Source organism: Bos indicus x Bos taurus, chromosome 4, assembly GCF_003369695.1.
Source record: "Bos indicus x Bos taurus breed Angus x Brahman F1 hybrid chromosome 4, Bos_hybrid_MaternalHap_v2.0, whole genome shotgun sequence".
In the NCBI taxonomy this organism is placed as follows: domain Eukaryota; kingdom Metazoa; phylum Chordata; class Mammalia; order Artiodactyla; family Bovidae; genus Bos; species Bos indicus x Bos taurus.
Window position 1 is genome coordinate 53,638,781 of NC_040079.1, and position 27,477 is coordinate 53,666,257.

The 27,477-nt window shown below is 42.6% G+C and overlaps 2 protein-coding genes and 1 long non-coding RNA gene across 5 annotated transcripts in view; 1 reads left to right on the plus strand and 2 right to left on the minus strand.

Annotated features, from left to right (window-relative positions):
- Positions 1–815: 815 nt before the first annotated feature.
- Positions 816–9,318, minus strand: LOC113891423. 2 transcript variants are annotated; one of them, XR_003510759.1, is made up of 4 exons: positions 9,018–9,318; positions 6,521–6,630; positions 5,935–6,067; positions 816–1,124 (listed from the first exon to the last, which is right to left on the minus strand). It is a non-coding gene; the product is annotated as an uncharacterized LOC113891423 (long non-coding RNA). The 2 variants fall into 2 exon arrangements; XR_003510758.1 differs by lacking the exon at positions 5,935–6,067 and having other exon boundaries at positions 9,018–9,311.
- Positions 9,319–22,182: 12,864 nt separating this feature from the next.
- On the minus strand, positions 22,183–25,091 carry LOC113891425 (small nuclear ribonucleoprotein-associated protein B'-like). The gene is made up of 3 exons (XM_027539444.1): positions 24,574–25,091; positions 23,953–24,069; positions 22,183–23,289 (listed from the first exon to the last, which is right to left on the minus strand). The coding sequence occupies exons 1-3, from the start codon at positions 25,036–25,038 to the stop codon at positions 23,107–23,109; spliced, it is 765 nt and encodes a 254-aa protein (XP_027395245.1). The 5' UTR covers positions 25,039–25,091; the 3' UTR covers positions 22,183–23,106.
- Positions 24,711–27,477, plus strand: part of ZNRF2 (zinc and ring finger 2) — a 93,842-nt gene continuing 91,075 nt past the window's right edge. Inside the window, exon 1 of one of the 2 annotated variants that reach the window (XM_027539441.1) lies at positions 24,711–25,493. In XM_027539441.1, the coding sequence (XP_027395242.1) occupies positions 25,037–25,493 (457 nt within the window). In that variant the 5' untranslated portion in view covers positions 24,711–25,036. The remainder of the gene's footprint in view (positions 25,494–27,477) is intronic. The other variant, XM_027539443.1, reaches the window with a different exon arrangement.

Consider the following 27,477-nt stretch of genomic DNA (forward strand, 5'->3'; position numbering starts at 1 on the left):
ACCCCAAAATAAAGTCTCTCATTGTTTCCATTGTTTCCCCATCTATTTGCCGTGAAGTAATGGGACCGGATGCCACGATCTTAGTTTTCTGAATGTTGAGTTTCAAGCCAACTTTTTCACTCTCCTCTTTCACTTTCATCTAGAGGCTCTTCAGTTCTTCTTCAATTTCTGCCATAAGGGTGGTGTCATCTGCATATCTGAGGTTATTGATATTTCTCCCGGCAATCTTGATTCCAGCTTGTGTTTCATCCAGCCCAGGGCTTCTCATGATGTACTCTGCATATAAGTTAAATAAGCAGGGTGACAATATACAGCCTTGACATACTCCTTTCCCGATTTGGAACCAGTCTGTTGTTCCATGTCCAGTTCTAACTGTTGCTTCTTGACCTGCATACAGATTTCTCAGGAGGTCAGGTGGTCTGATATTCCCATGTCTTTAAGAATTTTCCACAATTTGTTGTGATGCACACAGTCAAAGGCTTTGGTGTAGTCAACAAAGGAGAAGTAGATGTTTTTATGGAGCTCTCTTGCTTTTTTGATAATCCAATTGATGTTGGCAAATTGATCTCTGGTTCCTCTGCCTTTTCTAAATCCAGCTTGAACAAAAAACAAAAAACTCTACAATTATGGTGGAGTAGAAGGACATGTGCTCATCTTCTCCTGCGAGAACTCCAAAATTACGACTCGTTGGTGAACAATCATCAACAGGAGAATGTTGGATCCCACCAAAAAAGATACCCCACATCCAAGGGCAAAGGAGAAGCCCCAACAAGACAGTAGGAGGGGCGAAATCGTTGTTTAGAATCAAACCCCATAGCTGCAAGAGATGCTTGGAGGGCTCAAACAAACCTTGTGTGCACCAGGACCCAGAGACCCCACAGAGACTGGACTTCCATAGGGAGCTTGAAAGAATCCTGATGCCTGGGTTCCACTGACAGCGATTCTGCTTTGTCTGGTTATGGTTTCAGTATCGAACTTATAAAAAGCTTCCCAGGGGAATTCTGATGTGAGGTGAAGTCTGAGAACCACTCCTTTAAGCAAATATAGCTTGGTTCCTTTCTTCCTTTCTTCCTTAACTCATTTCTCTTATGTGCAATTGACCTTGCCGAAGTATAGGCACAGCTCTGTGGGAAGATGAACAAACAATTACAATATTGTAGAATAAGCACTATGAAAATCATTACCCCATTGGGCAGGGAGATCCAGAGGAAAGCCTGATGTCCAAGTTCACGTGAAAGAATCAAGGCGGATTGTTGCCAGGACACCACATGGGTTTCAAAGGCAAATAGGAGTTCTTGGATCTGTTGCACCTATGCTCAGTTGCTCAGTTGTGTTTGACTCTTTTTCACTCTATGGAGCCTGCCAGGCTCCTCTGTCTATGGGGTTTTCCAGGCAAATTGAGCCATTGAGCCACCTGGGAAGCCCTGGATTTGTTGAGGGGGATGGGAAGCTGCTTATGGGTGAAGGGAGAGTTCTGTGTTTACTATGAAAGTGAGAGTCATAGAATTTGAAGCCATAACAGATTATAAAGATCATTTGATGAATCCAATGAAGTAATATTTACCTTCACTACATGTAATGCACTTTGATGTTTTCTAGTATTTCAATACTCTTTTCCTTCATTAAAAAAATAAATACTGGTCATGCCTAATTGAACTGGCTTCCTGCATCACTAATGGATCACATCTGCAGTTTGGAAGACCAGACTTAAATCCTTCCATCTTCCCTTGTAGAAAAAAATAATCTAGAATATTGAAATAACAGCCTGGAAGAGTAAAGAAAAATGTGTTCACATTCCAGTGTGAAGGATTTGTATCAGAACTTTTTTTAAAAAGCCTTCTGTATGGTTTTGGTTGTTGGATATTTCAGAAGGACTTGCCTTCCCTAGAAGTTCTACCCATTTTCTGGCAGACTAAGGCATAGACCTGTGCAGAAGGCCAGATGGTGATTAATAAATGAGGTATCCAGGCCCTTTCTTGTCGTCGTTGTTCAGTCGCTAAGACATGTCTGACTCTGTGACTCCAAGGACCGAAGCACACCAGGCTTCCCTGTCCTTCAGTATCTCCCAGAGTTTGCTCAGATTCATGTCCATTGAGTTGGTGATGCTATCCAACCATCTTATCCTCTGCCACCCTCTTCTGCCTTCAACCTTTCCCAGCTTCAGGGTCTTTTCCAATTCACATCTGGTGGCCATAGTATTGGAGCTCCAGCTTCAGCATCATTCCTTCCAATGAATATTCAAGGTCCTTTCTAACCCTACTCAAATATCCTGGATATATTACTACTGAGCAGGAATTCTCAGTTTAGCTGGGTTTGGGAAGTGGTCATTGCCATTTGGGTGTGGGGAGAAGGCCTATTGGAATCATCCAGAGTCTTTATCTAAGGTACATGACTCCCAGCTCTTTTGATATGCACCCTGCCCTTTTAAGGCCCAAATTCCAGCTGACAGTATGTCCTACTGAGGCTGTGGGAAATGTAGGAAAAGCAAAAGTGAGAACCACTGATCTCTTCAGCAATGGTTCCCCACCTTTTAGGTTTCACAGGTGAATAAAAATTCAAAATGAGTTTGGGAATCAATATCAGGGTGCCAATATTTCATTGTGTCAAATAAGGAAGTAAAAAAAAAATCCCAAATAAGCAAAAAAAAAAAAAAACTAAATTCCCCAAACTACTGCTCTCTACAATATGCTACTGGAGATCAGTGGAGAAATAACTCCAAAAAGAATGAAGGGATGGAGCCAAAGCAAAAAGAATACCCAGCTGTGGATGTGACTGGTGATAGAAGCAAGGTCCGATGCTGTAAAGAGCAATATTGCATAGGAACCTGGAATGTCAGGTCCATGAATCAAGGCAAATTGGAAGTGGTCAAACAAGAGATGGCAAGAGTGAATGTTGACATTCTAGCAATCAGCGAACTGAAATGGACTGGAATGGGTGAATTTAACTGAGATGACCATTATATCTACTACTGCAGGCAGGAATCCCTCAGAAGAAATGGAGTAGCCATCATGGTCAACAAAAGAGTCCGAAATGCAGTACCTGGATGCAATCTCAAAAACAACAGAATGATCTCTGTTCGTTTCCAAGGCAAACCATTCAATATCACAGTAATCCAAGTCTATGCCCCAACCAGTAATGCTGAAGAAGCTGAAGTTGAACAGTTCTATGAAGACCTACAAGAACTTTTAGAACTAACACCCAAAAAAGATGTCCTTTTCATTATAGGGGACTGTAATGCAAAAGTAGGAAGTCAAGAAACACCTGGAGTAACAGGCAAATTTGGCCTTGGAATACGGAATGAAGCAGGGCAAAGACTAATAGAGTTTTGCCAAGAAAATGCACTGGTCATAACAAACACCCTCTTCCAACAACACAAGAGAAGACTCTATACATGGACATCACCAGATGGTCAACACCGAAATCAGATTGATTATATTCTTTGCAGCCAAAGATGGAGAAGCTCTATACAGTCAGCAAAGACAAGACCAGGAGCTGACTGTGGTTTAGACCATGAACTCCTTATTGCCAAATTCAGACTTAAATTGAAGAAAGTAGGGAAAACCACTAGACCATTCAGGTATGACCTAAATCAAATCCCTTATGATTACACAGTGGAAATGAGAAATAGATTTAAGGGCCTAGATCTGATAGAGTGCCTGATGAACTATGGAATGAGGTTCGTGACATTGTACAGGAGACAGGGATCAAGACCATCCCCATGGAAAAGAAATGCAAAAAAAGCAAAATGGCTGTCTGGGGAGGCCTTACAAATAGCTGTTAAAAGAAGAGAAGCGAAAAGCAAAGGAGAAAAGGAAAGATATAAACATCTGAATACAGAGTTCCAAAGAATAGCAAGAAGAGATAAGAAAGCCTTCCTCAGCGATCAATGCAAAGAAATAGAGGAAAACAACAGAATGGGAAAGACTAGAGATCTCTTCAAGAAAATCAGAGATACCAAAGGAACATTTCATGCAAAGATGGGCTCAATAAAGGACAGAAATGGTATGGACCTAACAGAAGCAGAAGATATTAAGAAGAGATGGCAAGAATACACAGAAGAACTATACACAAAAGATATTCACGACCCAGATAATCACGATGGTGTGATCACTGACCTCGAGCCAGACATCCTGGAATGTGAAGTCAAGTGGGCCTTAGAAAGCATCAGTACGAACAAAGCTAGTGGAGGTGATAGAATTCCAGTTGAGCTATTCCAAATCCTGAAAGATGATGCTGTGAAAGTGCTGCACTCAATATGCCAGCAAATTTGGAAAACTCAGCAGTGGCCACAGGTCTGGAAAAGGTCAGTTTTCATTCCAATCCCAAAGAAAGGCAATGCCAAAGAATGCTCAAACTACCGCACAATTGCACTTATCTCACATGCTAGTAAAGTAATGCTCAAAATTCTCCAAGCCAGGCTTCAGCAATATGTGAACTGTGAACTTCCTGATGTTCAAGCTGGTTTTAGAAAAGGCAGAGGAACCAGAGATCAAATTGCCAACATCCACTGGATCATGGAAAAAGCAAGAGAGTTCCAGAAAAACATCTATTTCTGCTTTATTGACTATGCCAAAGCCTTTGACTGTGTGGATCACAATAAACTGTGGAAAATTCTGAAACAGATGGGAATACCAGACCACCTGCTCTGCCTCTTGAGAAATTTGTATGCAGGTCAGGAAGCAACACTTAGAAGTGGACATGGAACAACAGACTGGTTCCAAATAGGAAAAGGAGTACGTCAAAGCTGTATATTGTCACCCTGCTTATTTAACTTACATACAGAGTACATCATGAGAAACGCTGGACTGGAAGAAACACAAACTGGAATCAAGATTTCTGGGAGAAATATCAATGACTTCAGATATGAAGATGACACCACCCTTACGGCAGAAAGTGAAGAGGAACTCAAAAGCCTCTTGATGAAAGTGAAAGTGGAGAGTGAAAAAGTTGGCTTAAAGCTCAACATTCAGAAAACGAAGATCATGGCATCCGGTCCCATCACTTCATGGGAAGTAGATGGGGAAACAGTGGAAATAGTGTCAGACTTTATTTTTCTGGGGTCCAAAATCACTGCAGATGGTGACTGCAGCCATGAAATTAAAAGATGCTTACTCCTTGAAGGAAAGTTATGACCAACCTAGATAGCATATTCAAAAGCAGAGACATTACTTTGCCAACAAAGGTTCGTCTAGTCAAGGCTATGGTTTTTCCTGTGGTCATGTATGGATGTGAGAGTTGGACTGTGAAGAAGGCTGAGTGCCGAAGAATTGATGCTTTTGAACTGTGGTGTTGGAGAAGACTCTTGAGAGTCCCTTGGACTGCAAGGAGGTCCAACAGGTCCATTCTGAAGGAGATCAGCCCTGGGATTTCTTTGGAAGGACTGATGCTAAAGCTGAAACTCCAGTACTTTGGCCACCTCATGCGAAGAGTTGACTCATTGGAAAAGACTCTGATGCTGGGAGGGATTGGGGGCAAGAGGAGAAGGGGACGACAGAGGATGAGATGGCTGGATGGCATCACTGACTCGATGGACGTGAGTCTGAGTGAACTCCGGGAGTTGGTGATGGACAGGGAGGCCTGGCGTGCTGGGATTCATGGGGTCGAAAAGAGTCTGACACGACTGAGCGACTGATGTGACAATTATCATAAGATTAGGAAGGACATAATCTTAAAGGAAAGTTTTGTGAAATGAATATGTTTAGCCTTAAGAAATTTTAAATATGGTAGCAGAAAATTTCCCATCTTAACCATTTTTAAGTGTACGGTTGGGTAGTGTTAATTATGTTCAATTATTGTGTAACCAGTCTCCAAAATTTTTCATCCTGCCAAACTAAAATTCTGTACCCCTTAACAACTCATAATATCTCCCTCCCCCTAGCCCCTGACAACCACCATTCTAATTTTGGTCTCTATGAATTTGACTGCTCTAGGTACCTCGTGTAAGTGGAATCGCACGGTATTTTTGTCTGTTTGTTTTTGTGACTGACTCCTTTCAAGCCTTCAGGTTTCATCCCTGTTGTAGCGTGTGTCACAGTTTCCTTCCTTTCTGCTCTCCCTCTGCTCGCCCCTGTGTGAGAATACAATGAGAAGACAGTAACTTGGAGGCTCTCATCCGACACCAGATCTACTGGCAGCTTGATTTTGGACTTCCCAGCTCCAGAGCTGTGAGAAATAAATGTCTATTGTTCGAGTAAAAAAAATCTGAATAATATTTTATCATATGTATATACTACATTCTTTTAATCCATTCATCCACAGAGGAACACAGGTTGCTCCCACCTTTTGGCTATTTCTAGTAATGCTGCAATGAACAGGGTGAACAAATATGTTTGAGTCACTGCTTTCAATTCTTTTGGGTATAATCCCAGAGGTGGGATTGCTGGATCATATGGTAATAGAATGCTTAATTTTTGGAGGTACCATCATATTGTTGGAAGACATTTAGCGTTTTCTAGATAAGAAAGCAACTGCTGCATTGAACTAATTTTTCTTAGTTTACTGTGAAGGCTTCCTCACATACCTGCATCAGTCTGTAGATCGATGCCTAGAATTACTGCTTCAACAGATATAAACTTATTTCTGATGCTGTCCACTCTTCAAATGAGGAAATCTGGGTTCTTTATATCTTGCCTGACAAGAAAGATAATTATTTTTCATCATAAAATATCCATTAAGTAGTTTAGAAAAGTATACAAAATCCATTAGCTTTATTGCACTAAATTATGAAAAACAAGACAGTTTCTGTTATTCACCTTATCAAGCCATCACTATTTTAAATTTGACTGTAGGTCATTATCATTCTAATATTGAGCATTGAAGACAGCAGACATTTGCTCTTCCCTGCATAGTGACTGAGTTTATAAAACTCCTCGAGGAGATACTCTTGCTTTCCAAAACTCATTTCTCTAAAGTTCATGTGTATCAAACTAAGTAAAATTTCTGAATGATGGGGCTTAAAAAAATTTTTTTTTCAAGTTGTTTTTCAGTTCTTTGTGAGCTCCACAAGAAACTCTTTTACTACTGAAAGTCATTAGTTATTATCAAATAACTTTAATTCAGTAGGAAAAAATCCTAATAAAAGAAAAGAAAATCCTGCTGTATTAAAATGAAATCTTAATTGTAGCTGCCATATTGGCCTTGACGGTCTTGACAGTATTTTTCACATCACCCAGTCATTGGAGAGGGGTAGGCATGAAGAAACAGAGCACAATTTATTAGTAGTATGACGTGTCTTAAAAGACCTTACTCCTTGGAAGGAAAGTTATGACCAACCTAGATAGCATATTGAAAAGCAGAGACATTACTTTGTCAACAAAGGTCTGTCTAGTCAAGCCTATGGTTTTTCCAGTGGTCATGTATGGATGTGAGAGTTGGACTATAAAGAAAGCTGAGTGCTGAAGAATTGATGCTTTTGAACTGTGGTGTTGGAGAAGCCTCTTGAGAGTCTCTTTGGACTGCAAGGAGATCCAACCAGTCCATCCTAAAGGATATCAGTTCTCGGTGTTCATTGGAAGGACTGATGTTGAAGCTGAAACTCCAATCCTTTGGCCACCTCATGTGAAGAGCTAACTCATTTGAAAACACCCTGATGCTGGGAAACATTGAAGGCAGGAGGAGAAGGGGACGACAGAGGAAGAGATGGTTGGATGGCATCACCAACTCAATGGATATGGGTTTGGGTGAACTCCGGGAGTTGGTGATGGACAGGGAGGCCTGGCCTGCTACTGTTCACGGGGTTGCAATGAGTCGGTCACGACTGAGCGACTGAACTGAACTGAACTGAACTGATGATGTGTGTTAAAAGACATACTAGAGAAACTCCATAGATGTACATCTAAATGTTAATTGAAATGTTGCATTTTACTGAAGAAATTCCAGATCTCTCCTAATTCCTCCCTGGAATGCCAATGAATCATAATTTCAATATGTTACAAATTCTAAAAATTGTCATTTCCAAACCTGTGAATCTGCTCTTTGCACAAGTCATGTCTGAAGTTCCTCCTATTTAAATATCTTTTTTGTTTTTGCTTGCCTTACAAAGAACTCAATTCTGGAAATGTTTTTTATCTTTCTTACTTCTGACACAAAACTGAATCAGAGATCCCTCACGAAGTGTTTGTGTGTGTATGTGTGTGTGTGTTTTCTTTTTGCCCTTTCTCTGCTAAATCTGTGTGCTTTTAGTGTAGCACATTTTATTTTCCCATCTGTATGATTTGCTTGAAGCTTGGTACTTTTATGTCATACAAGAAAATGTTCTAAATGTATGGAAAAAATACACTTCATTGTAAAATCTGATTAAGTTATTCCACACTGTTTCAGTATGTTTGTTTCAGACAGTTGTAAGAGTGTTTTTTGGCATTAATCTTCTAGAGTTTATTATTTGTTCACAATTTGCCCATGGTATGAAAACGAATCTCCACCCAATCATTTCATTAGGCCTGTAGACTCTTCTTCCTTTCCCACTGTTTCTGATGCAGGTCAGCCTCTTACTTTTTTTTTTTCTGGTGGTAAAATATATGTAACAAAAATTTTAATCATTAAAATAATTTTATTTTACTGAAGTATCATTGATTTACAATGTTGAGTTAATTTCTGCTATACAGCAAACAGCAAAGTGATTCAGTTACACAAACGTATATTCTTTTTCATACTTTTTTCATTACTATTTATGGATAATGATTATAGTTCTCTGTGCGATACAGTAGGACCTTGTTTATTCAAAGCGTCTTTTAAGTGCACAGCTCAGTGGCAGTTAAGTGTAGTCATATGATTGTGCAGCCCTCATCATTTTGTACCTGGGTTACTGCAACAGCCTTCAAAACCCAGTCTTGCTTCTAATTTTGCCCGCAGTAAGGAAACAGAAATCGTAACTCTGTTGACTTATTTTCACCATGTGCATCCGGAGAAAAAAAGTGAAATGTAAGGGGCATTCTTTGCCATTTCTTCTGTGCTTTTGTCTACATAGCTGATGAAGATCAAAGGCAGATAAAGCTCCAGGGGCAAAAAAAGGCATGTACCTGCTGCACTTGTGCTTCCCTGACGCAGATTATTCCTTGCTCCGGATATCACAGCCGACGCGATTGCTTTGTGAACCTTGAAAACGTAAATGCTCTTAAACTGATTTGGCACTAAAGGGTCTGGTCACCAGACGTACCAAAAGGCTTTTAGAAGTAAAATTTGTAGCTTAATAGAGCGCAGAAATGATTATTTCTAAAAACAAAGACGCAAAATTCTTAGACGGCTGAACTTGGTACACACGCGCGCGCGCACACACACACACACACAGCGTAAAGGAGCCTGACCCGCCTTGGCCCCGCCCACGACCGCTGACGTCACCTGGTCAATCTGGTCCACGCCGAGTCCTGAGCCCTCTAGGAGGGTAAGCGCTTCGAAAACGAAAACCAGGAACCGGTTGACGCAAACTGTTTCAGGTTTGGAGCCTTTGGCAGTGCAGTTTTGCATCACTAGATGTCAGTGTGGGCTTTCCCGACCGCCTCTGCAGGAGATGCTCCAGACAGCACCCTGGGTCCTTCCCCAAGTCCTGGCAAACACAGGGCTATTTTCAGAACTGTAATTTCACCAAATATATTATATACTTACATATTTTGACTTTTCAGAGCTCTTGTAAAACACAGAAACCCTGAACCAAAGGCTGTTCTTTTTAATGCTGTGACCTAATCTCAGTGCTTGCATTTGGAAGACAGCTCACCACGCTGTTTTGAGGCAGGTGATGGGAAGTCCCAGCTGTGTTCCACTTAGGGTCTTTCAAAAGCAGCGTGCTATCTCCGATACTTGTAATACCTAGCTTCAGGAAATCAAGCATCTTATGCTACCATGACTCACGAATAGGGCAGGAAGCCAAGAAAAAATATGTATGATTAGCTACATAAGAATTTCATTGGTCATGGTTATTAGATTTTCTTTAAATGTAGTTTGTCATCAGGGAGCTTCTGAAGTCTTAAAGAACAATCAATATATTCGTTTCCTATGGCTGCTGTTGGAGAAGGAAATGGCAACCCATTCCAGTATTCTTGCCTAGAGAATTCCATGGACAGAGGAGCCTGGCAAAAAGTCCAACACAAAGGACCAGCACACATGGCTGCTGTAACAGATTACCACAAACAGTTGCCTAAAAACAATACACATTTACTATCTTGCAGTATCAGAGGTCAGAAATCCAAAATGGGTCACACTGACTAAAACCAAGATGTTGGTGGGACTGTGTTCCTCTTGAAGGATCTCGAGAGAATCAATTTCCTTGCTTTTTCCAGCTTCTAGAAGCTACCAGCTTTCCTTGGCTTGTAGCCCCCTGTCTTTAGCAATGGCCCACTGAGTTCTTCTTGCACTGTATCACTCTTCTTGATGTATCATTTTGAAAAGTCAAAATATGTAAGTATATATTTGGTGAAATTACAGTTCCAAAAATAGTCCTGTGTTTGCCAGGACTTAGGGAAGGACCCAGGGTGCTGTCTGGTATATCTCCTGCAGAGCAGAGAGGCTGGCGGTCGGGAAAATCCACACTGATATCTAGTGCCTCTCCTCTCCTCCTCCCTGTTTCATTTATAAGGAACCTTGAAATTATTATTTTTTTTAATTTATTTATTTTCATTGAAGGCTAATTACAATATTGTAGTGTTTTTTTGCCATACATTGACATGAATCAGCCATGGGTGTACATGTGTTCCCCACCCTGAAACCCCCTCCCATCTCCCTCCCCATCCCATCCCTCTGGGTCATCCCAGTGCACCAGCCCTGAGCCCCGTCTCATACATTGAACCTGGACTGGCGATCTATTTCACATATGGTAACATACATGTTTCAGTGCTCTTCTCTTAGATCATCCCACCCTTGCCTTCTCCCACAGAGTCCAAAAGTCTGTTCTTTATATCTGTGTCTCTCTTGCTGTCTCGCATATAGGGTCATCGTTACGATCTTTCTAAATTCCATATATATGCGTCAGTATACTGTATTCATGTTTTTCTTTCTGACTTACTCCACTCTGTACAATAGGCTCCAGTTTCATCCACCTCATTAGAACTGATTCAAATGTATTCTTTTTAATGGCTGAGTAATACTCCATTGTGAGAGATGATTTTTTTTTTTTTACATCTTTTTTTTTTTTTTAATTTATTCGTTTATTTCTCATGTGTTCCCCATCCTGAACCCTCCTCCCTCCTCCCTCCCCATACCATCCCTCTGGGTCGTCCCAGTGCACCAGCCCCAAGCATCCAGCATCGTGCGTTGAACCTGGACTGGCATCTCGTTTCATACATGACATTTCACATGTTTCAATGCCATTCTCCCAAAAGATTATATATTAGTCAAAGGATTACATTTAAAAAATAAAGCATTATTTGCAAAAATAACTACTGGAGGTACTAATTAAAAATGGCACTTGGGTTTCATTCCCTGATATAATCTATTCCCCTTTCTATCTATTAGAAATACCGAAAAAAAAAAAAAAGAAAACCAACAAAGATAAAAAAAAAAAAAAATGGCTGAGTAATACTCCATTGTGTATATGTACCACAGCTTTTTTATCCATTTGTCTGCTGATGGACATCTAGATTGCTTTCATGTCCTGGCTATTATAAACAGTGCTGCGATGAACATTGGGGTACATGTGTCTCTTTCAATTCTGGGAACCTTGAAATTAAATTGGGCCCATTCAGATCATACAATCTCCCTATCTCAAGACCCTTCATTTATTTATACCTGCAAAGTCCCTCTTGCCATGTAAGGTAATATATTCACAAGTACCATAGATAAAGGCATAGACATCTTTAGGTGGGCATTTCCCTGCCTATCACAGTCATTATTTTAAGTACAATATAAGATGCAATTTTTAGATACTTATTTTTTATTTACTGATGTATTTGTCTATGCCGGGTCTTACTTGAGGCACAGTGATCTTTGATCTTTGTTGTGGCATGCAGGATCTTTATCAGTTGCAGCCTGTGAGATCTTTAGTTGTGGCATGTGGGATCTAGTTCCTTGACCAGGGCTTGAATTGGCCTGTTAAAAAGTTCATCACCTCAAAAATTGCATCTTAGTCACTGAGACTTTCCTGGTGGCCCAGTGGCAAGGATGCAATTTTTGAGGTGATGAACCTTTTAATAGCCTAATTCACTGTGATAGAAAACTGCTGTCCATAGTGGACTGTGTGGGAAAATAACAAGGCCTAAATTTCCTTTATTCATGGAATGTTAACAAGGAGGAAAAATAAATTTGCCACACCCAGCATTAATATTTGGTCGCCCTCCAACCTGACTGCACACAGCACTACCTCTCCTTGCCCTGTGGTTCTGCATATTCAGAATGTCTATCCTAGGAATAGCACTGAGCTGGAGAGTGGGAGATGTGGTTCTTGCACTGAGAAGCATTGTACTAAATGAAATCCAGGGCTTTGAGAAAGCTGTTTATATCCCTGTGCAAATTCAGTATAGGATTGGATGCCTAAAGCCAACAAAACTTAACTCCATGGCTTGTTACAACCCAAAGGCTGGTTTTGTTCTGCCTTGTAGAGCTGAACGTATTTCCCCACTTCTCAAAATTGATCTTTCCTATCTAGTGCTCCCAGGGACCCAAAAGCTTACCTGTTATCCTTAACTGTCCTTTTTCAGTAATGTACAACACCTGATGGGCCTCCAAGACCTGTGGTGGCTACTCTTTTCATAGCTTTTAAATCCACTGTACATCAGTCTCCTGACTTGTCTTCCTCTTCCATTGTGCTTTCCTATCAAGAAACTCTCCAAAATACTGCTTGAGTTATCCTTCTAAAATGTATATACAATCATGCTACTTCCCTGTTTATGAAAGTGGTTGTCTTTTGTCTTCTGGATTGATTCCAACCTCTTAGCCCAGCACACCAAGCCAGTTAAACTTTGCCTCAACCTACTTTTCCAGCCTAGTCGCTTGCCTCATCGCCTCCCACTCTTTGTTTCAGCTCTAATGAACTGCTTGCTGCTCTTCAGATGCTCAGAGCTCTCCCTTGCTTCATGTTCCCTCAGCCTGGAATGCCTGTGGCTGCTTAAGCCAACTCACAAGATTCAGTTCAGTATCACTTCTGGGAATTCATCTGTCCTTCACCCAACCCCTGTCCCTGCACTCGGCTCCAGCATGCATTTATCACACTGCACTCTAATCATCTCATGATTTATATCTATGTCCCCTGACTCTAGGCTCTAAGTTTTTCAAAGGCAGGGACCCTGTTTAACTTTGCATCCCCACTGGTAAACACAGGGCCTGGCAATTACAAATGCTCAGTCACCTTTTGCTTAAAGAATGAAGACATCTCCAGCGCAGGTCCCAAGGTATTCTGCAGTTTCCATGAATCAAGGACAACCTAGTTCAGGGCTATGTTCCAAAACCTACCTGGTTTAGACCTGTATCCTGAGAGTGCAGCCAGAGCCCAGCTAGTTTCTGGGAAACAGAGGGTGGGGCAAGTTGAACAGTAGCTCTTATTACTCTGTTTTCTCTCTGGTTGCCAAGGATAGACCATCCAGCAATTATGAGTTTACTACTTCCAACCTGCCCTAACCTGGTGGCATACATCAATCAACAGCTACCCAAAGGGAACTGGTCACCCGAGATATGGACTTCCTGGCTGAAAAGCATAGAAGATGGTAAATGGGACACATGCAAACTTAATGAGGTGATGACAGCCTGGTAAATCAGGACAGATTCAGGACAGGTACTGTCATGGCTGCCCGTCGTGATCCACGGCGGATACTAATGTCTTTTGTGTGCAGAGTGTCTCAGAAGCAGGCACTGTAGGGAGTTAAAAATAAAACAGAAACAGAGTTCTGTATTTGGGAGGCTTATGCAATCTAGGCTTAAAATAAGGGGCTTGCTTTCACTGGGGCTTTTGGCTACTTTTCGGTCTAGGGGAGGAGATGGTTAGGGAAAATGTCTTATAATACTATTTAATCATTGATGTATAACCATAGCGATTTCAGCAAGTGACAGGAAGCAGGGGGGCGAGTGTATATGCACTGGATAAGAGCCCACATGCATTATGTAGCAGAGAGCTATTTTTTCTCCAAGCCAAGCTATTCTTCACTTCTGGAGGCAGGGAAACACCCCTTGGTACTAACCTCATGACACACCTTTCCACTAAATCTTAAATTTTTTCAACAGTATGCCTCTCAGAGCGGGGATTCCTTTTAAATTTAAAACAGTGTGAGGAAGCTGAGGATTTCTTCATGAGGGAGGAAAATCATCATGTGTTGTGGTTGTTTTGTATGATGGGTTTTAAAATAGGGCTTTTAAATATTGGAAAAAATATATTGTTTGCAATCCAAGGTGGATTGAGAAGACAGCATAATATAAACATTTACACTTATTGATACTCCATATCATTTTGATAAGCAAGAATTAAGTTATTTTATTAGTAGTTGCTGACATGGTATCTCAAGCTGTTTTGGGAAAGGAAAATGATTTCAGAATCTGTGTTTGACATAGCTTAGGGATCTGGCCACTGATTAACATGAAATGCTGTCACAACATGTTTAGTCCTGTTTAGGATGCTGAAGTCTCCTTAGTGAAAGCATGATTTAATTATCTTGTAGACTCAAGAGATTTTTTGTTTTTAAAGCTTTAGATATATTTCAAATAACTAGTCCCTAGTCTCTTGATGACAATTTCTTTTCAAATTTTATATATATACATGCATACATATTCATCCATCTTATGACAATTAGATTTGCCATTATGTCATATTGTCATCAAAATTAGAGTAGTGATAGACATACTTATTAGTAAATTACTACTAAACAATTACTACCAATAAATTGTGCCAATAATGTGTTCAAATTATACAAAGTGGTAAAATCAATCCCAGTCAGTACTAGTATATATTAAACTGAATAATATCATAACTTGCTAGAAGTAATGCAAATTATTACAACCTGCTAGGGACAATCACATTGAGATTAAAATGTGTGCATCTATTAACAAATTTCAAAGTGTTTTCCAGTAGAGACTGAGTCTTTTGAGACTCACAACTGCTCTGTGCGATGGGTATTATGATCATTTGCATTTTACAGAGGAAACAGGTTTAGCCAGGTGAAGTGGCTTGTCCTAAATCCCATAGCCAAAGCTAGGCAAAGCCAGTGCCTAATGCTGGCCTGAGCTTATCCACTTCATGGTGTGGCTTAGGATCCTATCATGATGGCTCCATCTTTTGGAAGACAGGCATGATTGATTAAAGAATCAATGAAAGTAAAGGGATGGAAGAATTTGGCTTACTTGTGATCCCCCCCAAAAGTGTATTAAAGACATTATCTAAATTATTGATGTCCTATGAAAAATTACCCAACAACACGAGTCCTAAATATTCCTCTCAACTGACTTCAGTTTTATTAAGATATGTTTCTAATTACCACTCAAGTCTTTTGTAGGATGGATTAGGATAAATTTTAATGTTTAGATGCCTCATTTATGTAAAAAATGAAACGTAAGAATAGGAAAAAGGCCTATTTAAAGATAGGTAATTATACCTATGGCTTCCCTGGTTAGAGTAAAGAATCCGTATGCAATGCAGGAGATGCAAGAGATGCGGGTTTGATCCCTGGATTGGAAAGCTCCCCTGGAGAAGGAAATGGCAACCCACTCCAGTATTCTTGCCTGGAGAATCCCATGGACAGAGGAGACTGGTGGGCTATAGTCTACAGGGTTGCAAAGAGTCAGACACGACTGAGTGCGCACATACAATTATACCTATAGTCCTATAGTTTGGTAAGGAGACCAGATAGTATATAATACCAAAAAAAAAAAAGAAAAGGCAAAATCATGGCCTTTTAAATACTATAGTAAGAGGAAAGTGGGATGGCGGAGACTTTAGCAAAAGATGTAGGGCTGGTGCTGGCTGTAGGAAAGCCTGGTGGGGAGGCTGTGGCCTGACTGAGCAGATAAATGGGCGTGACAGGTCTTCTGCCTGGTGCAGATGTGCTGTATGTCAAAGGTCTGACCCGTCATAACTTTAAAAGAGTGGGCAAGAGAGGAAAGAGAAGCACACACAAAAAGAGTAAGTGCAAAAGGAAAGAGACGTGCTCTGACTGGAATTCAAACTAGATAACAGCAAACTGCTCGGTCAGGTATTTTTACTAAGTTCACAGCTGCTTTATTTGTTCCAGTGTGGGTTTCTGGTCACCAGTTTTGTCAACAGGAAGTACTTTAACAGTACAAACTAATTGTGAACCCCAAAAGTCTTTGATCAAATATCATCATTTAAACCTGTCAGGAGAAAGAAAAACAGAGCATGAGAAAGCTTCACACAATTTTAAAGAGCTGGGGCTTTGGTCTCTTGAAGAGTCACTGAGACATTAAAACAACAGCTCTGATTCGGTACAGGAGAGTGTCCTTGAGACGAGTGCTTCTCCAAGGATGTTCTGAGGTCCCATGGCATCAGCATCACTGGGCTGCTTGTGAGAAAGCACATTCTCAAGGTCTGATCCTGATCTAAGAAAGGAGAATCATTGAAGGTGGGGCCCAGCAGTCTGTTTTATCGAGGTCTCCAGTTGATTCTCTCATGCACTGAAGTTTGTAAAGCACTGATTTAGACCATCATTTGTCAAACCACAGATTACAACCCATGAGTGGGCTATAAAATCAATTTATCAGGCAGTAACCAGCATTTTACAAAAGTGAAATGGAACAGACCAGAAACTGGAGTGTATCCCATGTAGCATAGGTATGATTGCATAAGGCTTTGTTCAGTTCTGTACAAGTGTACTGATTTGGATGAAGCAGCACTTTTAAATGTTGAAGAAAGAGTAGGGTAGAATAAAGAAGCTACAAATTTTAAACAAAGTCAGAACTGTTTGGTTGACAATAAAACACACTGACAGCTTAATGTGCATCCCTGTTTGGAGAGAGACAGAGGAAAGAGGGAAGAGGGCCAAGGAAAAAAAAAAAAAAACCCAAAAAACAGAGCAGGCCAAAGTTTCATAATTCCAGGATCCTTGAGGGGAAAGAAATAAGTCCCACTCAGAGAGAAAATAGAAGGGGAATCGACCACAAGGGAGTTATCAAGGGGGATTCGTGCATGTGTGCTCAGTTGCTTCAGTCATGTCTGACTCTTTGTGACCATATGAACTGCAGCCCTCCAGGCTCCTCTGTCCATGGGATTCTCCAGGCAAGAATACTGGAGTGGGTTGCCATACCCTCCTCCAGGGGATCTTCCTGATTCAGGGATTGAACGCAAGGCTCTTTTGTCTCTTGCATTGGCAGGCAGGTTCTTTACCACTAGCACCGCCTGGGAAGCCCATCAAGGAGGATAAGTATGAAATAAGGTCATGTGTAACCTTCAGGAAACCATCATTTAAGCTGAAATATTCATTCACTCCTTCATTCATTCATTCATAGATCACTTATTGTACCATCACAGGTCCCAGGTACTGTGTTAGATGCTGGACAGTACTGTTTAATGACAGCAAGAAGATGAGTAATAACTCTAACAAGATCTGTTGTGTGAAGGGAATATTAACTTGTGTTGAGTGAGAATACTCAAGTTAGCCTGTGATGATGGGGTTAAGAGTAGAGTGACAAGTGACATCCATATGGAGAGGGTGTTTAATCAAAATGATGACCACATTTCAACATGATAGTTTATTCTGAAGTTAATTAATGGTTATTGAGATAAGTGGTTCTTAAATATTAGCATGCCTCAGAATCCCTTCAATAGCTTGTTCACACACTTTTTGATTTAGTACTTCTGGGGGGTGGGGGGAGGGTGGGGTCTGAAAATTGCCTTTCTGACAAACTTCCAGGTGATGCAGATACTACTGATCTGGGCACCATACTTTGAGGATCACTGACCAAAATGACTAAATGAACAGTTGTGCTGGATGGTATTTCTAGACACACAATGTAAAGCAGAAGGAATTTAGCTGACCCATACAGACACAAAACTTTTTTCTTTACATTTTGATGGCTTAAAAACAATAGCTGCCACTTGAAAATTTTCATGTAACTTAATTTTTATTGTAAAGATTAAAGTGTTACTAAGATTTCATACTTAGCTTAGATGTTTGATGGCCAGACAGTTGTTCTTGTGGGGCAAAGATATGTTTGCTATGTGCTTGCCAAAATTATTTCCTTCCCTTCCTGGGCACACACACAAATCCACATTTTCTGACCCCTTTGCAGGTAAGTTAGACCATGTGACTGATTTCTGCCAACATGGAGAGTGGGAAGGGGGATGTAAAATCTTCTAGTCTTGGCCAAAACTTCTTCCTATATCTGTCCTTTTTCTTTGGGTGGCACAGGATCTAGTGAGGGGACCAGGGGTCTGCTTAGCCACAAGATAAGAACCTGGGTCCCTGAGTCACCACTTGGAGAAGAGACACTCAGGATTGCCACTTACGTGGGAAACTATTTGGAGGGAGCTGAGTGGGTTTACCAAGTGAACTTGTAATGTGCTTTCATTGCATCATGAACCTGAGGTCAAGGGGCTTGTTTCCATTTTGTGGCTTAGCCTGCCCTGATTAAGATGCTCTTCCTGGCACTAAGTAACACAAAACACACACTTATGAAGCAGAATGAATAATCATTACAACCCTAATTTTTACCCTGTATGTTCAGTTTGTAAACGGCCTTCTCACTATTCATTTATTCAACAAATACCTACCTGAAGGTTACTGTGTGCCAAGCATTGCAATGGTGAGACAGAAAATGACACTTTCCATGCCCTCATGGAATTTACAATCTTGTGAGGAATGGACATAAACAATCAAATAAAAAATTCCAGGTGTTGTGAGTGGTATGAACACTGGAAACCTGGCACTATAAGGAGATGTTTTTTCTAGGTAGGAATAAATGAATAAATATTGAGTACTTTTTAGGTGTAATTAACATCTGAGTAAAAATGATTTAAAAGAATAGGTTTGGCTGTGTTGAAGCAAAATATATATAAATTTGGATATGAGCAAGAATCATAGGGTTAAATCTTTTCATTTAACAGTTTTAACTAATGAATGGGGTTTGCTCCATATTATAGCTATCGAAACTTTTAAAATGCATAATGTATAATGACGCATAAAATTTTATATATGATAAAATGTACAATGATGAGTGTTAAACTCTTTATCAGTTGTTAGTTCCTCAGAGACCTGTAAAAGTCTTTTATTCCCTTTGAAAGTCATAATTTGTTATTTTTCTCTATTAACAATAAGTTCTTGCCATATTGGTATAAATTCCTGTTGAACCAGAGTTTCCCACCAAAGGTCTCATTCAATAAAACTTAAATTGGATTGAATAACTAGATTGCTTGCTTAAATTAGAGCTTATCATTCTGGTCATGACTTTGACCTTTCAAACTTTATTTTTGCTTACCAAGTAAATGTTAAATTCTTAAAGAGATGGGAATACCAGACTAACTTACCTGTCTCCTGAGAAATCTGTATGCAGGTCAAGAAGCAACAGTTAGAACCAGACATGGAACAACAGACTGGTTCCAAATTGGGAAAGGAGTACGTCAAGGCTGTATGTTGTCACCCTGCTTAACCTATATGCTGAGTACATCATGAGAAATGCTGGGCTTGAAGAAACAGAAGCTGAAATCAAGATTGCCTGGAGAAATATTAATAACCTCAGATATGCAGATGATACCACTTTTATGGCAGAAAGCAAAGAGGAACTGAAGAGCCTCTTGATGAAAGTGAAAGAGGAGAGTGAAAAAGGTGGCTTAAAGCTCAACATTCAGAAAACTAAGATCATGGTATCTGGTCCCATCACTTCATGGCAAATAGATGGGGAAACAGTGGAAACAGTGGCTGACTGTATTTTTCTGGGCTCCCAAATCACTGTAGATGGTGACTGAAGCCATGAAATTAAAAGACACTTGCTCCTTGGAAGAAAAGCTATGACCAACCTAGACAGCAGAGACATTACTTTGCTGACAAAGGTCTAGTCAAAGGTATGATTTTTTCAGTAGTCATGTATGCATGTGAAAGTTGGACCATAAAGAAAGCTGAGTGCTGAAGAATTGATGCTTTTCAACTGTGGTATTGGAGAAGACTCTTGAGACTCTTGGACTACAAGGAGATCAAACCAGTCCATTCTAAAGAAAATCAGTCCTGAATATTCATTGGAAGGACTGATGCTGAAGCTGAAGCTCCAATCCTTTGGCTACCTGATGCAAAGAACTGACTCATTTGAAGACTCTGATGCTGAGAAGGATTGAAGGCAGAAGAAGAAAGGGACGACAGAGGATGAGATGGTTGGATGGCATCAATGACTCGATGGACATGAGTTTGAGCAAGCTCCGGGAGTTGGTGATGGAAAGGGAAGCCTGACATGTGGCAGTCCATGGGGTTGCAGAGTCGGACACGACTAAGTGACTGAACTGAAGTAAACGTTGGTTCCATTAAGCTCATACCCAAGATGAAAGAATTTTGAGTAGCTCAAGATTGAACTCCGGGAGTTGGTGATGGACAAGGAGGCCTGGCGTGCTGCGATTCATGGGGTCACAAAGAGTTGGATGCGACTGAATTGAACTGAACTGAGTTTTATATATATATATATATTGGAGAAGGCAATGGCACCCCACTCCAGTACTCTTGCCTGGACAATCCCATGGATGGAGGAGCCTGGAAGGCTACAGTCCATGGGGTCGCTGAGGGTTGGACACAACTAAGCGACTTCACTCTCACTTTTCACTTTCATGCATTGGAGAAGGAAATGGCAATCCACTCCAGTGTTCTTGCCTGGAGAATCCCAGGGACGGGGGAGCCTGGTGGGCTGCCGTCTATGGGGTCGCACAGAGTCGGACACGACTGAAGTAACTTAGCAGCATACACACACACACACACACACACACACACACACACACACACACACACACAGAGTACATCAATATCTATACATATAGTCTTCTGTTCTGTTTAAAAACTTGATTCTCATACTTCAAAGTGATAATCATTACATAAATTACTCATTACTCATTACAAGTATGAGAAAAAAGACAAAGTATTTCTGCAGTTTGTACAAAAAAATACCAGTTACTATTATTTTCACATACAGAACACTTTTAGGCATTTTAAAGTTCGAAGGGTCACAGCAGGGTGTCCACTGGGTATCTAGACCATGCTTTGCCACCAAAATACCACATTACAGTTTGGACTGGAGTGAGAAGAATTTTATTCAGTTCAGTTCAGTCGCTCAGTCATGTCCGACTCTTTGCGACCCCATGAATTGCAGCATGCCAGGCCTCCCTGTCCATCACCAACTCCTGGAGTTCACTCAAACTCATGTCCATCGAGTTGGTGATGCCATCCAGCCATCTCATCCTCTGTCATCCCCTTCTCCTCCTGCCCCCAATCCCGCCCAGCATCAGAGTCTTTTCCAATGAGTCAACTCTTCACACGAGGTGGCCAAAGTATTGGAGTTTCAGCTTCAACATTAGTCCTTCCAAAGAAATCCCAGGACTGATCTCCTTTAGAATGGACTGGTTGGATCTCCTTGCAGTCCAAAGGGACTCTCAAGAGTCTTCTCCAATACCACAGTTCAAAAGCATCAATTCTTCGGCGCTCAGCCTTCTTCACAGTCCAACTCTCACATCCATACATGACCACTGGAAAAACCATAGCCTTGACTAGATGGACCTTTGTTGGCAAAATAATGTCTCTGCTTTTTAATATGCTATCTAGGTTGGTCACAACTTTCCTTCCAAGGAGTAAGCGTCTTTTAATTTCATGGCTTCAGTCACCATCTGCAGTGACTTTGGAGCACCCCAAAATAAAGTCTGACACTGTTTCCACTGTTTCCCCATCTATTTCCCATGAGGTGATGGGACCAGATGCCATGATCTTTGTTTTCTGGATGTTGAGCTTTAAGCCAACTTGTTCACACTCATCTTTCACTTTCATCAAGAGGCTTTTTAGTTCCTCTTCACTTTCTGCCATAAGGGTGGTGTCATCTGCATATCTGAGGTTATTGATATTTCTCCCAGCAATCTTGATTCCAGCTTGTGCTTCTTCCAGCCCAGCGTTTCTCATGATGTACTCTGTGTATAAGTTAAATAAGCATAGTGACAATATACAGCCTTGACGTACTCCTTTTCCTATTTGGAACCAGTCTGTTGTTCCATGTCCACTTCTAAGTGTTGCTTCCTGACCTGCATATAGGTTTCTCAAGAGGCATGTCAGGTGGTCTGGTATTCCCATCTCTTTCAGAATTTTCCACAGTTTATTGTGATCCACAGTCAAAGACTTTGGCATAGTCAATAAAGCAGAAATAGATATTTTTCTGGAAGGTTGATGCAAATATAATTGCGGTTTCACACCGTGAATTTTAAATCATCATACCTGGGGTCAAGCCCATCTTTATTATTTAAAATAGGAACCATTATAATCAACACATTTTTGCCAACAAGAAATAAGTTTGTTTATCCCTGTAGTATCGAAATCAATACTTAGGGATTTGATGAACTCTTGGAAAGCATTTCCTGCCTTCTGCTGGCTCTGGAAGCATTTTCCCTGCAAAAAGTTGTCGAGATGGTTGAGAAGTGGTAGTCGGTTGATGAGAGGTCAGGTGAATATGGTGGATGATGCAAAACTTCATAGCCCATTTGTTCAGCTTTTGAAGCGTTGGTTGTGTGATGTGCAGTCAGGTGTTGTCAAGGAGAACTGGGCCCTTTCTGTTGATCAATGCCAGCTGCAAGTGTTGCAGCTTTTGGTGCATCTCATTGATTTGATGAACATACTTCTCAGATGTGTTGGTTTGGCTAGGATTCACAAAGCTGTAGTGGATCAGACGGACAACAGAGCACCAATCAGTGACCGTAACCTTTTTTGGGTGCAAGTTTGGCTTTGGGAAGTGCTTTGAAGCTTCTTCTCAGTCCAGCCACTGAACTGGTCATCACTGGTTCTCATATAAAATCCACTTTTTGTCACATATCACAATCTGATAGAGAATAAGAGAAGAACCTAATGTAGAAAAAGAGAAGATGACCCTTCAAAACGATGATTTTTTTTCATTATTGGTCAGCTCATGATGCACCCACTTCTCGAGCATTTCACCTTTCAAATTTGCTTCAAATGCTGAGCAACTATAGAATGGCTGATGTTCAGTTCTTGGGCAACTTCTCATGTAGTTGTAAGCCTCTCAATTGGTTATTCTCAACTTTCCATGGGCAGCCACTATGTTTATCTTCAGGCTTTTATCTAGTCTGCAAAACTTCTTCAACCACCACTGCACTGTACATTTGTAAGCAGCTCCTGGGCCAAATGTGTTGTTGTGAGTTGTCTCTGCAAACTTGAGTAGGAAAATCTCTTGAATTTGCTTTTTCTGTAACATCATTTCCATAGTTGAAATAAATAAAAACAATAGGTCAGCCAAAAACATAAAGCAAGAAATGTGCATTAAAATGATGTACAGCACAATCATACTTAAGAATGTATTCCAATATCAAATGGAAAATTTAAACAATGCAAAAACCGCAATTGCATTTGCACCAACCTAGTAGTAATTGACATTTTAGCGAAATTACAGGGTTTTAAAGCAGCAGGTGCTGTGGAGATTTGATACAAACATCCCAGGTAAGGAAACTAAAGTCCACAAAGGTAAAATGATTGCTTATTACACTTAGTTTTGGTCCCAGACCTAGACCCCAGGTCTTATGAATCGGTTGCAGCTGTCTCTGTGCCGCAGTTTTTGCTCTACAGCTGAAGATCATGTTGGATTATCTTTAGTTCTATCAACTCTGCTTTCTCCACAGTCGGAGTGTTTAAATGGGATAGATCTAATTCAGATCAAGTTGCCTTCAGCGTCCTAGGTTCTTTCTTTTGTTTTCAGTCTTTTATTATCAGACTGGTGAGCTTCTGCTTTATTTAAAAGACGCACTCGGAGTAACATCAAGGAGGAAGGTCGACACCGACTCAAACGCAATGGCTAGGGACACAGGACGGAAACACACCCAGCCCCAGCTGTAAAAAGGTGAAGACTACCCACCGTCAGGTCCAGCGTCCGAGGGCCACGTGCAGGAGGAGGGGCCGCCTTCTGGTTGGCGTCCGGAGGAGCTCCGTCCCTCCAATCAGCGCAGGCCCCGCGGTGGAGAGGGGGCGCGCCCTGCAGGGGAGGGCGGGGCCAGAGACCTGTCCATCACCGAATCCGCGGGTGGCAGCACCTACCCCACTAAGGCACCTAGGCGAGACAGGGCGGGAGCGGGAAGGCCGCAGCGAGGGGGGAGGCGGGGCCAGGCCGGTGGGAGCCAATCCGCCGGGCGGCGCCAGGGGGCGGGGGCGGGGTCACCGCGGGCGACCCAAACACACGGGTTCGGGCGCACCCTGGGGCCGCGCTGCTCCTCCGCCTTCCGGTGCGAGGGCCGCAGTACCTTCTTCCCTTCTGAGCACCCCCACCTCGTGGTCCAGACCCTACCCACCCCCCCGCCCCTCCTTCTCTGGGGGAGCGCGGTGACGGTTGCCGGGAAGCGCGCGCTGCCCCTCCCTCTCCTCCTGCGTCCTCTCCTCCCGCGCCACCCGTTTTTCCTCCTTCTCAGTTAATAACAGCTGGGTGGCTGGGGGAGGAGGGAAGGTGGCCCCAGCGGAGTCTGGGCGGGCACCTCCCACTCACCCGCGAGCCGCCGTGGGAGCAGGAGGATGGCGGCGGTAGCGGCGGCCGCCCGGGAGGAGGCGGTGCCGAGGGCCCGGGCGCAGAGCGCAGCGGCGGCGGCAGAGAGCGGCAGCGGCCCGTCGCGGCGCACCAGAACCGAAAGCAGCGGCAGCCGCGCAGCCACCTGAGCCGCCCCTCCCGCCGGAGCCAGCGATCGGCGCCCGCGGGAGCCGGGACCTCCTTCCTCTCCGTCTCTCCTCGTCTCCCGCGTCCCCAGACAGGCCGTCGATCTCGCTCGTCACCCCTTCGAAGAGCGCGGCGGGCGCCGACCGCCCCCTGGGGCGCCGGGCGGCGGCCCTGGACGTGCGGGCTTCTTTCTGCGCCGGCCTCCGCGCCTCGGCCCTGCCCTCTCGCTCCCGCGCTCGCTCCCGCCCTCCCGGCGCTCCGGGCACTGTGCGCGGGCCCGGCCCGGGGCAGGGCGGACATGGGCGCCAAGCAGAGCGGGCCGGCCGCTGCTAACGGCCGCACCCGCGCGTACTCGGGCTCAGATTTACCTTCCAGCAGCAGCAGCAGCGGAGGGGCCAACGGGACCGCGGGCGGCGGGGCGCGAGCCGCAGCCGCTGGGAGGTTTCCGGCTCAGGTGCCCAGCGCGCACCAGCCCAGCGCCTCCGGCGGCGCCGCGGCGGCCTCGGCGGCCCCGCGCAGCCGCTCCCTCGGCGGGGCCGTGGGGACCGTGGCGTCGGGGGCCCGGGCGGCGCAGTCAACCTTCAGCATCCCCAACAGCAGCAGCGGCCCGTACGGCTCGCAGGACTCGGTTCACAGCAGCCCGGAGGACGGCGGCAGCAGCGGCGGCAGGGACCGGCCGGCGAGCGGGGGTCCCGGAGGGCCGCGCCTGGTGATCGGCTCCTTACCAGCTCACCTCTCGCCGCACATGTTTGGAGGTACGGCCCTTTCCCTCTCTGCCTCCCGCAGGCGGCACGTGGGCCGCGGCTGCGCTTATTTTTACCCTTCTCCTTTTCTCCTTCAGCCCGAGCGCCGGGGGTTCGCCCTGCGGCCGGGCCGGGTCACCCTCTTTGGGGTGGGAGGGAAAGAGAGAGGGAGAGAGCGCCTCTTAACCCCTGCAGCGCCGCTACCGCGGGACCCCAGTGTTTGGTTTTTGAACACCGCGTGCACCCTCACCTCTTCGTGGCTTTCTCGTACAGAAAGCCCTTGTTTGCTCCCGGAGGTGAAGGGAGCAAATATTGTTTTAAAAACAAACGCAATAGCTGGTGCTTGTGGTTTTTAGTAGCAGGAAGTCGGGACCCGTTGCTAAATGTAGTTGTATCTGGTGACTCGAGTGGTGAGCGGTTTTTAAAGGCCAAAAGTCAGAGTCTCAAATGAACAGATGAGTGTTTGAAAAAGGAGAGAGTTATCGCTTTTGGAGTAACTTACTGTAGAGCTGTAATTCTCATGTCTTGTGTCAGTAGTCCCACCTACTGTGTATGCTTTAATTGAGTGAATGTGTTAATAAAAAGTATATTTTTAACCTCAGTAAACTGCTGCTTTAGATAATGATTAATGTGAGTTCTGCTTAATTTGGACAGAACATGAAAAAATTGAGAACTGTTTCTTAAGGAAAGAAACCAATAATCATTACAACTCTGCCTACAAGATGCAGTAAAAGCCCAGGTGTTTTTGAAAAGCAGTGCTCTCTAGGGTTCAAGAAAGACCTTGTGAAAAATGGAAATTTTAGTAGCAAAACGGTATGTCTTTTTGGATTGATAGAAACGGGGGAGGGGTACCCCTGATCGGAGGAAAGCAAATTCGACTTCTTCAGTTGTGTTTTATGGTTTCTACTTTGCTTCAGAACAGTTAATGGTAAATGAATTAAGACACTCCCTTCTCAGTTCATGAAGAGTAGCAGTTAAATCTGGTTAGAGATACAGACAATAGAAGATAAACATTTCCATATCATTGCTTTCTTTATACATCATGGTATTACCTACAGTTACAGTTGAGCACAGGTGAATAGTGAAAACACCATTTTCTCTATTTCTCTGCTTCCTTTACTCATGTTTATAAATGTGAGAAATTTGAGCAGGCAGTTGGTAAAGTGAAATGTTCAATAATGTAATTCCTCTGATGTTCTGTACTATCAATATTCACATTTGTACAAATTAAAAATGGAGGGGACGTGTTTAGTTTTCCCCCCATCTTTTTAATACCGCTTTGCATATTCAAAATATAAAACAACTCTTTAATCACCTTTATTTTAATTACTTGTTATAAAATGATTTTTTCTTTGTAACTAAAAATACTGATTTTTCTTAAGGGGCCCTTAAAACATTTCTTTTTGAGAAAAAGAACTAGTGCTGACTGTACTGTGATTTGTGATTCATAACTAACACAGCTGAAGGTCCTGTAGTACCACACTGAAGAATAACAAAAGACAGTTTCTTAAGAACGGGAGATTAGTGGCAAGAATAAAGGCTAAGCTGGTCCTAAAAAAATATATTTATCTTAAGATTAAAATTTGCATGTAGTTATGTCTAACAGCTTGCTAAAGAAAGGGAATAGGGAAAGGCTTATCAGATTAGTAACTTCTTTGGTATACTGATGGCTTAACTTTTTTTAAAGGACTGTTTTTTTCTTTTAAAAAAGTTTATCTGTATGGGTTTAAAGTGTTTCATCTGGGGGTGGGGGCAAATATTTGACACCTGTGCTATTAAGTCTTAGTGAAATAGCAGGTGGAGAAGATCTAGTTGCTGAAAGTTGGATTAAGTAAAGCATTTATCTTTTTTCTTCTCTGAGTTCTTAGATTTGTACACGTTAGCCGTTTTTAGTATTTTAGGGGTTAGCATGATTGGGGCCTAAGTGGAAGCACAGTGACACTGAGAACTGTGGCAGTGTTTCCTAACCAAGTCTCTGTAGAGAATGGAGCCCCAA